The following is an 11,748-nucleotide window of genomic DNA, read 5'->3' on the forward strand; positions in this document are numbered from 1 at the left end:
TCTCCAAGTGTAGGAAGAGAACCTTTGACTGTTCACACTCTCCAAGTGTAGGAAGAGAACCTTTGTCCTTTCACACTCTCCAAGTGTAGGCAGAGAAACTTCGGCTATTCACACTCTCCAAGTGTAGGAAGAGAAGCTTCGGTTGTTCACACTCTCAAAGTATAGGTAAAGAACCTTTGGTTGTTCACACTCTCTAAGCGTAGGCAGAGAACATTCAGCTATTCACACTTCTCCAAAAGTTGGCAGAGAACCTTCGGTTATTCACACTCTCAAAGTGTAGGCATAGAACCTTTGACTGTTCACACTTTCCAAGTGTCAGCAGAGAACCAGATCTTCTTGAAAGATCTTCACACGAGCAATATAGAAAGATAAGAGAAAAAGTGAAGAAATATAAATCGCACACAGAGATCCTTACCTTTGAGTAACCTTGTAAACCCTTCACGCTAAATTAGGAAGAAATCTCTCTCAAACACTCTCTCACACTCTCTCCTTCAATTACTCTTTTCAAATCATGAAGACCAGATGACAAAACGATTAAGTGTCAATTTTTAGTAGACCTTTTATAGAAAAGATATGAAAAGCTATTCAGAAAACTGAAAATTTCAAATTTGACCATCCACAATTGTACCGTACGATCCAATTTCATACGTACAAACAGTTTAAAAACTGTTGCGTACGAATCCATTATGAATCGATACGAAATTATTTCGTACCTGATCATTGATCAGTACGAACAGAAGAAATTTCAAAGTGTATAAGTACGAACTGTCATGATGAAATGAACAAATACAAAATAGAGCCCTTCATCCCGGTATGATCAAAAAAATATAATCCGTACGAATTTCGTTTGAGGATGAACCAGAGCCCATCGTCCGGGTACGATTAAAAAATATTTTCCATATAAATTTTGTTAGAGAACGAACCAGAGGGCATCGTCCCGGTACGAACAAAAAATATCGTATGTACAAACTTCGTTAGAGGATGAACCAGAGGGCATCATCTCGGTACGAATGAAAAATATCATTCATACAAACTTTGTTTGAGAACAAACTAGAGCCGATTGTCTCGGTATGAATGAAAAATATCGTTCGTATGATCTTCATTCGAGAACGAATTAGAGCCGATCGTCCCGATATGAATGAAAAATATCATCTGTATGATATTCGTTCGAGAACAAAACAGAGCTCTGATCGTCCCGATACGAACAAAAAATATCGTCCATACGATCTTTACATAGAAAAATTTTGGGTCATTTCTATTCACTCTATTGCTCGTGAGGGAAAATAATTGATCAGATCGCCCCGTACGAACTAGTTTCATATTGTACAATCAGTTTAAAAATATGAATTTTAAAACTCTCCCTCGGTGTGTGTGTGTGTGTTCAGTTACTCAATTACAATCACACTCTCTCAGACTCAATAAAATAAAAAATACAGACTTCAATTTATAATATACTATAAACTGATCTTGATTTTAAGTCTTCAATAATCCAGAGTATGATTTTCCTGAAATGTTAGTATACACAAGAGCAAAACAACTCTTACAAAGATATGTTAAGAGAAATAATAATCAAATCAATAATATTTGGAATCATAAAAAACATACAAGTTGTAAGAATATCAAACATGTCTAAACAACAATTATCTCAACAATCTTTCGTTATACCTTTAATTTTGGTAATTCCTTTTGGTTCACCTTTGTTTTTCTCTGCTATAGTCTGTTGTTTTGTAGCCCCTTTGAATTTCAGGTGGAGGTGCTTTTGGCAGTGATCAAGTTCTTTTGCAGAAAAATTGACCTTAATTCTCATATTTATATCTTTCTTTTTTGGATGCTTATCTATAGCATCATTAGCATGTTACTAGGTCGTCTTGTGTTTTTAATTAGTGGAGACTATTGGCTCATAGGTTTTCTTTTGCTTTGTTTTGTAGCTCATTCGAGCATTAGAGAGCTGCTGGTATCCCTTAAGGACCTTATATTTGTTTTTAATTATTAATGCGTAGGCCCCTTCATGGGTTTTAACCAAAAAAAAAAATTGTATCACACTCTATTTTATTGATTTGAATTTTAAAATTTTGAGGATAATATTTTTTTAAGGGAAGGATAATAATAATTGATAAAATAATATGCAATTGTACTTATTCTGAATCAGTCTTGTAAATGTAATTCACTAAAATTTTTGTATTTAAACTTCTTGCATGTGTTTGTAAATATTTTATATGCATGTGAGAGTCTAAATATGTTATGAAGTAGGCCCTAGGGGTCTATATGCATGAATGAAAAAAAAAAAACTAATAATTTTCTCTTGGGAGTGCCATTGCGTCAGGGTAGGCGACGCTGCAACATTGAGCTCTCAATCCTTTTACAAAAATAATTCAAGGCTTCAACATTATAGCATCGAGCACCATGATGCCAAAATTTTTTTTAATAAAATATTAAAATCTATTTCAATTACATTTTTCCAAAACACATTCCCCCATTTCTAAGAACAGCTAATTAAAGAGATAGAGAGAGAATCCTAGAGAGAGAAAGATAGATTTTGATGAATCTGATCCATTTTTCACTATCAGTCCAGTTCTAAATGTTTTTCAGATCAATGTATGTTATATTTCACTTGTATCAATTTTCAAAAAATATAATTTTTTTTTATTATTCTGATTCAAATTATAATTTTGTAGCATAAAAATGAGGATAACTTTACACTCACTAAATTTTTATGTTGTAACTTTATGAATGCTTTAGATACAACTATTTAGAATATTTAGGTAATTTTTTAAAAACATTTTGCTAGGTAAATTGAAAGTGCACTATTTTATCTAATTAAAAAAAATAATTATAATCCTATAAAATAATATTGTACTATAATTAAAGCTTTCAAAATAGTGTTATGAGAAATCCCTAATAATTTTGTAAAACTTTGAAACTGTGAAATTTTGTTTAATCGTTGAATTTGTTGCCTACTGATAAAGCATTATATGAATTTTTGAAATTGGATTATTTGGATTTCTTTTACTATAATGTAATGATGTATATACTTATCTATTTAAAATATATGATTCTTTGAAGCTCTAATGTTGGATGAAGATATAGTGCTAAGCATATACAGAGTCATAAGGTCCTAAATTTCTTATATGTACTAATCATTGAGAGTCATAACCACCTATTTTTTGATGTGCTAGTATAATGAGTCATAAGGGCCTAATTTTTTATATATGTTTTCGATGTTTGATATAAGGGCCTAGGGGATGATATACATAGTACTTGTTTATTTACTTTTCCTACATTGTTTATTTAATTTGATAAATACAAGCAATATTCTGTTCGGTATAATGAATTGTTATTAACAACTTTTAAAGTTTAATTAAATGTATAATGAAATAAATATTACAAATTTAGATTTGTAGATGTGACCTGCTAGGCTATATTGGCTCACACATATTCTGCATTCTATTTTCATGTCAAGGGAAGGAGAAAAAGCCAGTTGAGTAGTTGTGGTCCCAAGTTCTGATTTGTTTGAGTCCATATATGTTTTTTTTTTTTAATTTATGATTTTTGTGCAGTCATGCCTATTTATTTGTTTGCTCTATTTTGTTTGTAGTCATGCACTTTAGTATGTAGGTGTCGTTGTATATGCATTTTGATGATAAATGAAAAGAAAATTTTGGATTAGTTTATTTTTTGCTAACGAGAAGTAAATTTGAAGTTCTGTTGTCTTTTAATTTGAAGAAATATGAAAAGTCCCTAAAACTTTTATCATGGGCTTGGTCTGTCACCATTAAGCACGATATGACATGTCATGTCGGTGGCTCATACTTGCAAGGATCTAGAATCTTAATGCAATACTTTGTCTTATGTACTTTATGCTTGCATTGCACTAACTCTATAAAATCTCTATCAATTATGTTATTTAAAGTTAAAAGTATAATAATCACCCAAAAAAATACCACATATGGTTGGAAAAGATAAATGTTAGTTATTAACAGTGGCAATACAATGAATAACATATCCACTAGCTTTAGCCACATTCTACATCATTCAATATTATTTAGGTAAATAACATTTCCTACCTAATGGGCATTAGATGCCTAGACTGTTGAGTCTAGTGAATAGGTTGTTAGACCTAAGTTAATGTCCCAAGGCTACCAAGAAGGGGGTATTTTTAAAAATGAACCCTCTTTGAAAATGTGTTGAACCGAATTGAAAATTTTTATTAAATTTTTAGAAAAAGTTTTTCAACCACAGAGTTTTTAAACAAAAGAAAAATGCGAAAAATAAAAAGCAGTAAAGTAAATGACACAAGATTTATAGTGGTTCGGTCTAAACCAGACCTACATCCACTCCTCAAAGGCACCCTCTGAGTATTGCACTAATACCAATAGTGTCTCTCCTTTTGCACCCACAGCAAGGCGGAGAAGCCTTTACAAACACTCTTTTCACCACTACCCGGTGCGGCAGAGAACCGTCGTCCTTTTACACAATCTACAGTGTTGGCAGAGAACCGTCCGTCCTTTCATACTCTCCTAGTGTGGGCAGAGAACCCTTCGTCCTTTCACACTCTCCTAGTGTGGGCAGAGAACCATTCGTCCTTTCACACTCTCCTAGTGTGGGCAAAGAACCCTTCGGCTGTTCACACTCTCCAAGTGTAGGCAGTGAACCCTTCGGCTGTTCACACTCTCCAAATGTCGGCAGCGAACCAGATCTCCTTGACAGATCTTATCACAAGAAATCTAGAAGGAAGAAAGAAAAGAGTGAAGTAATCCCAATTCATAAGTAGAGATTCTTACCTTTAAACACAAAGTGAAGTCTTCACACTCCAGTGGTAGGAATCCTCCTTTGAATGCTCTCTTACACTCTCTCCTTGACTTTTCTCTCAATAGGCACGAGATCAAATGACAAAAAGATTGGGTGGCAGTCTAATTTGGACTACTTATACAAAAGACAAGAAAAACCGTCCAAAAACAGCAAGTTTTCAATTTTATACGCAGTGGATCGTCCCGTACGATCGTGGATCGTCCTGAACGATTTTACTTAAATGGTCAGAAACGAACCTTATGCATATTGGTACGAAATATTTTCGTACATGCTATTCGTCCCATATGAACCAAGTTCGTCCGGTACGAAACGGTTATTACATAAGTCGGTTCACAAAAATTTTTAGGACGTAACCAACTGACGTATATCGGTTCAGTTTGTCCTTGGACGAATAGGTTTTGTCTGGACGAATGGAGCGAGCCTCAAGACAGAGAAGATCGTCCTGGGACGAATAATATTTTTCTTCTGGACGAACCGAGAAAGCTTCAGAACAGAGAAGATCGTCCTGGGATGAATATTATTTTTCGTCTGGACGAACAGAGCAAGCTTCAAGACATAGAAGATCGTCCTGATCGTCCTTAGACAATTATTATTTTTCATCTGGACGAACAGAGCAAGTTTCAAGACAGAGAAGATCGTCCTGGGATGAATATTATTTTTCGTCTGGACGAACAGAGCAAGCTTCAAGATAGAGAAGATCGTCCTGGGATGAACCTTATTTTTCGTCTGGACGAATAGGCCATGGTGAGAATACAGAGATATTCGTCCTGGGATGAATGTTAAAGTCGTCCTGGACGATTAGGACTTGTGATTTTTTACCCAATTACAATCACTCCCTCTCATTTAAAAAATTATGAAAACATGTTGAATTTGATTACAAGTCTTCAATATATTGGAGTTGATTTTCCTGAAATGTTAGTACACACTAGAGCAAGAAATAAATATTCCAAATTGTGTTAGGAGATATATGCAAAACAATAATAATTGAAATCATCAAAATAATACAAGTTGCAAGAATGTAAACATGCAAAATAACAACTCTCTTAACATAGACCCCAAACTAGATAGTTATGCAATATCCTTTTTAGATATATCACGTATTCTTTTAGGTAATTATTGGCTTTACGACATGGATGTTGCTCACTATGGTCAGGATAATAATTTTCTATTAAAATACAACAATTAGACAAAGAATTTATTGTGAATAGATAAGGAATCCGAACATGTACGACATAAGCCTTATTATAAACTCAAACTTGTTTCCAACCCGAAGATTCATGCACCATTCTACTTGATTGTGATTAATTCACATACCTATCCCTATAACTCTCCATCAACATTAAAAATGCATTTTAGTTATAATTCCCCTCTGCTTTAGTCTTAAAGGTTATTGGTCTTGCCTCTTCATCTACTTTTGATAACCCTAAACCTCCACCTAACTTAAGCATTAGCTTCCTATCTATGTTAGACATATTTTGGTGAGCCTATCCTTCTTGAAAGGGATGTTCCACCTCTTCTTATTAAGAGTCCCAATTATATTGTGCTCTTAATCATTTAATGGAGCCATTTGACACATTCTATAGTGAGCCTCATACTTCTAAATTATAAGCATTGCCCTTTAAGAATTTCCGTACAATAATGTGATTTAATTTAAATGCTCATTCAATTATTTGTAGATATAAAACAATTTTAAAAAATATTATTATTATTTTACTCGTTTTTTTAAGAAATAGTTTTATAAGTTCAAAAATACTATCTTCTAACAGCAACAAACGAACTCAAAGAAAAACATAACGAAAGAGCTTCCTACATTCGCCACATGGGATTCCGAGTCGTTTTCAGTGGGGCATTACGACAAACACATATTCAGCGAAAGAAAGGACGTCGCGTAGCGGCAGTTTATGCTCACCTATGGTCACCAGACGTCAGAAAGACCATGGATGCTCCGCAAGTCAACCAAATCGCCATCATTATTTTACTGCTCATTTTCAAGGTTTACCAACAAATCTTTGTATTTTTAGGGAAAATTTATCAACCAAGGTAGCAACAGTCTCTCTTCTCCGCTATTTCTTGTTACCAAAACAGCTCTTTCGTGCTTCTCTCCTTCCTCCCATTTCAGCCCCTCCCGAAAAAAAAGAGGACGAAATGGTCAAGATCTGACTTGATCTTTGTATTAATCCACAGAAATCCTATCTCGAAATCCGATCTCGTGGAAGACTCACACGGCAAAAAATAGCCTGTTGATATTTTGCCTTCTTTCCAAGTGGTTGAAAGGCCGGCGTTTTGCTTCAGTTGTACTGCGGATTTCGATGCCGTGCCTGCCCTTTAGGCTTTTGAGATCGAGCTGGGGATCTTCTGTTGCGCTGTAGCAAGCTGTCTGTTTCATGGCTGACGGTCGCCGTTTGGGGTTGACTCCTCAGTTAGGTGAGGAACTCTTGAATTCTTTTGTTGTTTGTGATCGACTCGTTATGTTACGTCTTAGTTCTTTTTTATGAGTTGGATCTGGTGACTTTGTAGAAGAATTTGTGGTTCTTAATGTTGTTTCTTATACCAATTTCTCTCCTGCTTGGAGGGTTGATAAATATTCAGGAATTTATCAGTATTGAAGTACTTAGGGTTGTTTGTTCTCCATAAAGTGCAAACAAAAGAACGATTTCTATATGAATTCAACGCAGTTTTGATGTAGATATAAAATTGCAGATCTCTCTTGGTTCGTGTACCGTGGCTGCTATAACCCTATTATGTTAATATTTTGGGTTCTCTAAATATTAAAAAATCTAACACCATAAACTAAGCTATTTACTTGGAACACACCGATATCACTAATATTTCCTACTTTCCACCCAATTACATAGAATATGGGAAATTTAACATGATGATAAATTGCAAATAAAGATTCATTGGAGCTTCCATTAAGCCCCATGTCTTCAAACCTCTGTCCATTGAGGTTTTATGCCTGACTATTGAGGTTTGAGCAGTTGTCTCTTTGGGATGTCTGAACTCATTGGTGTTCTCTTGTGAGCTTATAGTTGCCTGCAAGACCCTGTCAAGCCTATATAATCCCGAAGCTTCATTGCTAGCCTTGAGTAAACTGGTGAGACCTTCTGAGAGCTACTATAAGCCTTGAACCCACAGGACTGGTTTTCAGCAAGGCTCTGTGCCACCAATGTGAGCTCTAAGCTTCTATATAAAGCTTGATTGAATTGGTGAGATCTTGAGAGCCCTTGCTATATGGTTGGCTCCTTTGGGGCTGGTTTCTAGTATGATTGTAATAGCCAGAGAGCAAATAGTACCTCTATCCTCGACCGTCTCTAGTAACCTCCTTAGCATGATGGTCTAAGTTGGCTTTGCTGCTGTGCGCTTGCTATGAGGCTGGAACACTTCTGGCTGGTTGTTGGTAAGATTGTAGTGGTCAATGAGTAGTCAATTGGGAGATTGCAGTTTTCTCAGGTAGGATTCATGGCATGATTACTTATGGTAAAGCAGCTGCTGTGGCCTTGCTACGAGTCCAGAGCCCTTGTGGCTGTTTGCTAGTAAGATTGTAGTGGTTAACAAACCCCACTATGAAACTATCTCAAGGAGTAAGGTTGACGATGCTGTTGAGATCTTTATATTAGGCCAGAGAACTAGAGTCGGTTTGGGGTTTCGGTAGAAATTAGAAATTTTTTTAAAAGACAAACAGCTTTGTAGAAAACTGTTGTTTCTGATGGGATTGAACTAATAGCTGACATAGCAGGGTTCAGGCTAATCTGTTATCATTGAAGGATACATGCAATCGTATTTGATGCAAAAGATAATGTTGATGATGAACAACCCATGGATTAAACCTTGTGATTTAGCTGCTGATTTCTAAGAGTTTGCTATTACATGTGATAGAGGAAATAGTAGGGACTTGGGGTGTCTTATAGGTAAACATAATAGTTTTGAGTGTGACTGATCTTCTCTGAACAATGTTACATTTTTTATGAAATCCTTAAATTATAGCATACCATCCATACTTCCTGGTGAAGAAATTCTACAATCTTTTTGGGGTTGAAAATCATGAGTGTATGATGTTTTATTTGCCTCTGTAAGGATCAGAACTGCTGTACACATATGTTCAAGGACATAATTGAATGGGTTTGGTGGGGATTTTGGTTTATGAAAGAAACTGCCGTCTTACTAGTTATGGTAGTATTCAATTATTGGATTCTTTTGGAGTGTATTCTTATCATGGTCTTCTAAACAATTAATTTCACTTGTATGTGATCAGTCAAATATATATCATGGTTCCATTTAGAGTGCCTATTACATCAAGTTATTGCTACAGTTAGTTTTCCCTAGACGGTTTGTAAGAACTCAAGCATACAAAATATATAAGATCTATAATTTTTTGTGACAATTTATTAACATGAAGGCTTGGTTCTTTGTTGATGATTATGTAGAATTTTGCTGGCTGCCCAGTCCTGGGACTGTATTGTAAAAATGTATGTTTATGGAAATCCTTCTACGTTTTGCTGGGGATTGGCTCCATTAGCAGGTTTATCACAAGGAAAAACTTCTATTTCTCAACAAATGCATATTAGTTTGCATGCATTTCTATAATATGAATATTTTTGGCCTCATTTTAATGGATGCATACAATGTCTTGATGTTGTTTTAGAGCTATTGTATGTTTATCACAGGGAAAAGCTTCTTGAGCAGTGAAAATGATTGAGCTTATGAAATGATAAATATTTTCTCGTTTATCTTTGGTGAGGTTCAATGATGCTTATGTTTATTGAGGAATGTGGTGATGCTTTTGAATCCTTTATCCTTGGAAGGAGGAAGAGCGAAGGAAAAGCCTACACTTAATATTATGTTTTAGCTTGTAATGGTGATGATGACATAAGTTTCTTTTTGTTTAATTTGTATTTTAAAACTGTATCTTGTTCATTTTTTTTTATCAGAAATAGCAAAATGATTCCTTAACTGTATCTTGTTTCTCATTATCATCATCAGCTCAGATATGGTTTAAAGTGTATTTTGTGACCTCATACTACATATTAATTGCATAATAGATCAATCATGACAGCTTGTTTTTCAAATGAGGGAATAGTTTAAATATCATGATTGATGTATCTTGCTCTTATCATTCACATCTTTAATTTCTTCTTATCTTTTGTGAAATAGCTTGACTATTACTGGGTCATTTAATGGCATAACAGTTTGTTGTCAAGACATGTATGACATAAACTTAGTAACTTGACCCTTTTATATTTTCTTTGTTATTTTTCCCTCTTGTTGGCCTTTCATACTCAACTTCATCTCAGTATTATCTAACATGGTTGTGATTTTTTATAGATATTGAACAAATACTTCGGGAAGCACAACATCGATGGTTACGCCCTGCAGAAATTTGTGAAATTCTACGAAACTATCATAAATTTCGTATTGCACCAGAGCCACAAAATAAACCGCCCAGTATGGCATTCACACTCTTGTTTCACATGTTTTTTTGGTTTCATATCAGTCAATCTTCATCAAAAGAGTGGTAAATTATGTCATTAGTATTGAATTTGCAGCCTTAATGTTTGACTTATTTATTTATTTGTAGTTAAATTTGCTGTCTAATGCACATGGATTTTTGAATGTTATATTTTCTTAGGGGAATGTATATAAAAGGGCAGATATAGATGGTCCTTATTAAAAATAATCTATTATTTCGTAGCAGATAAATGAAAGTTGCATGCTATATCTTAGATTGTTTGCTAGGAATTGGCTATTTATTTGTGAAAAAAATGCTGCTTAGAAATTATTTTTGAATACTTCTATTTGGTTCTTCCAGCTGGTATCTGTGAGTTTGAGATTGCCTGTTGATGGATTTTATTTTTTAAACTATTATTAAAGTCTCGAGGTACCATGCATATTTTCTCTGTTGTTATTTATAGGGATAACTATCCATCTAGGGATAACCATCCATTTGTATTTCTGCAAACAATTTCTCATATCCTTTCATCCATCCTCCATGCTAGCAATGTGATTTCAGACTCTCTTAAGATATTTTGGTAAAAGTAATTTGGTTGTTTTCATCTATGATATTTGGTTCTGTTAAGTCTCTGATTATTCATTCAAGGGCCGATCTAATATGATCCTGTTTAATTTAGCGATATCCTGTTTATAGTTTCTTGCATTAGATATTGTAGGCCTTGTAAAAAAATACTGTGCTGATATTGAGCGACGTAATTCTGTGGTGTATAAATTGACTTTCAAATTTTCAAATTTCCCTGAATAAGGACAGGAAGGTATACATGATAATCAATTTATTTATACAAGTTTAATTTTATTTTCTGGCATGCAAACCTTATTGTGAGCTTGGGCTTTTTCAGAAGTTTTAAAGCTATTTTTTCTTCTTTTTGGTTATTAATTGTTAAGTGAAAGGAGATATTTTTAAGGGAGAATTGCATTCAACTGCTCAATTTGTATTCTCTGAGCTAATCCCATTATTTAATTCATCATTAGTTTTATACCAACTATTTGGAGTTAGATTTATGAATCATTATTTTTCATTCATTTCTGATGAGTGGTATCTGTTATTTTTTTTTTTTAAAATGCAAATAGCATTCACTACAGGAAAACCCGTTATTACCGGCGGACCAAATCCGCCGGAACACATAGATAATCCGACGGAACCATAGGTTTCCGGCGCATGTTTCGGCGGAAATTCATACGCCGGTTTCGGTCGCGTCGATAAATTTTTTCCGACGAATGTAATACGCCGGAAAACGTTCCGGCGCACGTACCGACGTCTTACCGGCGTAAAACATCGGGTTGGTGCCGACGACTTGCAACCGATAAATTCCGGCGCCATATGCGACGGTAAGTTTCTGTCGGATTGTCCGCCGGTAAGTACCGGCTGATAAAACGCCACAAGTTCGCCGTAGACAACCCACGGCTTTGTTTGCGCCGCAAAATCGGCGC

General features: G+C 34.9%; 1 protein-coding gene across 2 annotated transcripts in view; it reads left to right on the forward strand.

Moving 5' to 3' along the window:
* The first annotated feature begins 6,836 nt into the window (after window positions 1-6,836).
* The window catches only part of LOC110099668 (calmodulin-binding transcription activator 3-like), a 55,983-nt gene continuing 51,071 nt past the window's right edge, over window positions 6,837-11,748 (forward strand). For both annotated transcript variants that reach the window (XM_020826888.2, XM_020826889.2), the window contains exons 1-2: window positions 6,837-7,233; window positions 10,132-10,251. In XM_020826888.2, coding sequence (XP_020682547.1) covers window positions 7,194-7,233; window positions 10,132-10,251 — 160 coding nt within the window. In that variant the 5' untranslated portion in view covers window positions 6,837-7,193. The remainder of the gene's footprint in view (window positions 7,234-10,131; window positions 10,252-11,748) is intronic.

This window comes from Dendrobium catenatum, unplaced genomic scaffold (assembly GCF_001605985.2).
Source record: "Dendrobium catenatum unplaced genomic scaffold, ASM160598v2 fragScaff_scaffold_1427, whole genome shotgun sequence".
Lineage (NCBI taxonomy): Eukaryota > Viridiplantae > Streptophyta > Magnoliopsida > Asparagales > Orchidaceae > Dendrobium > Dendrobium catenatum.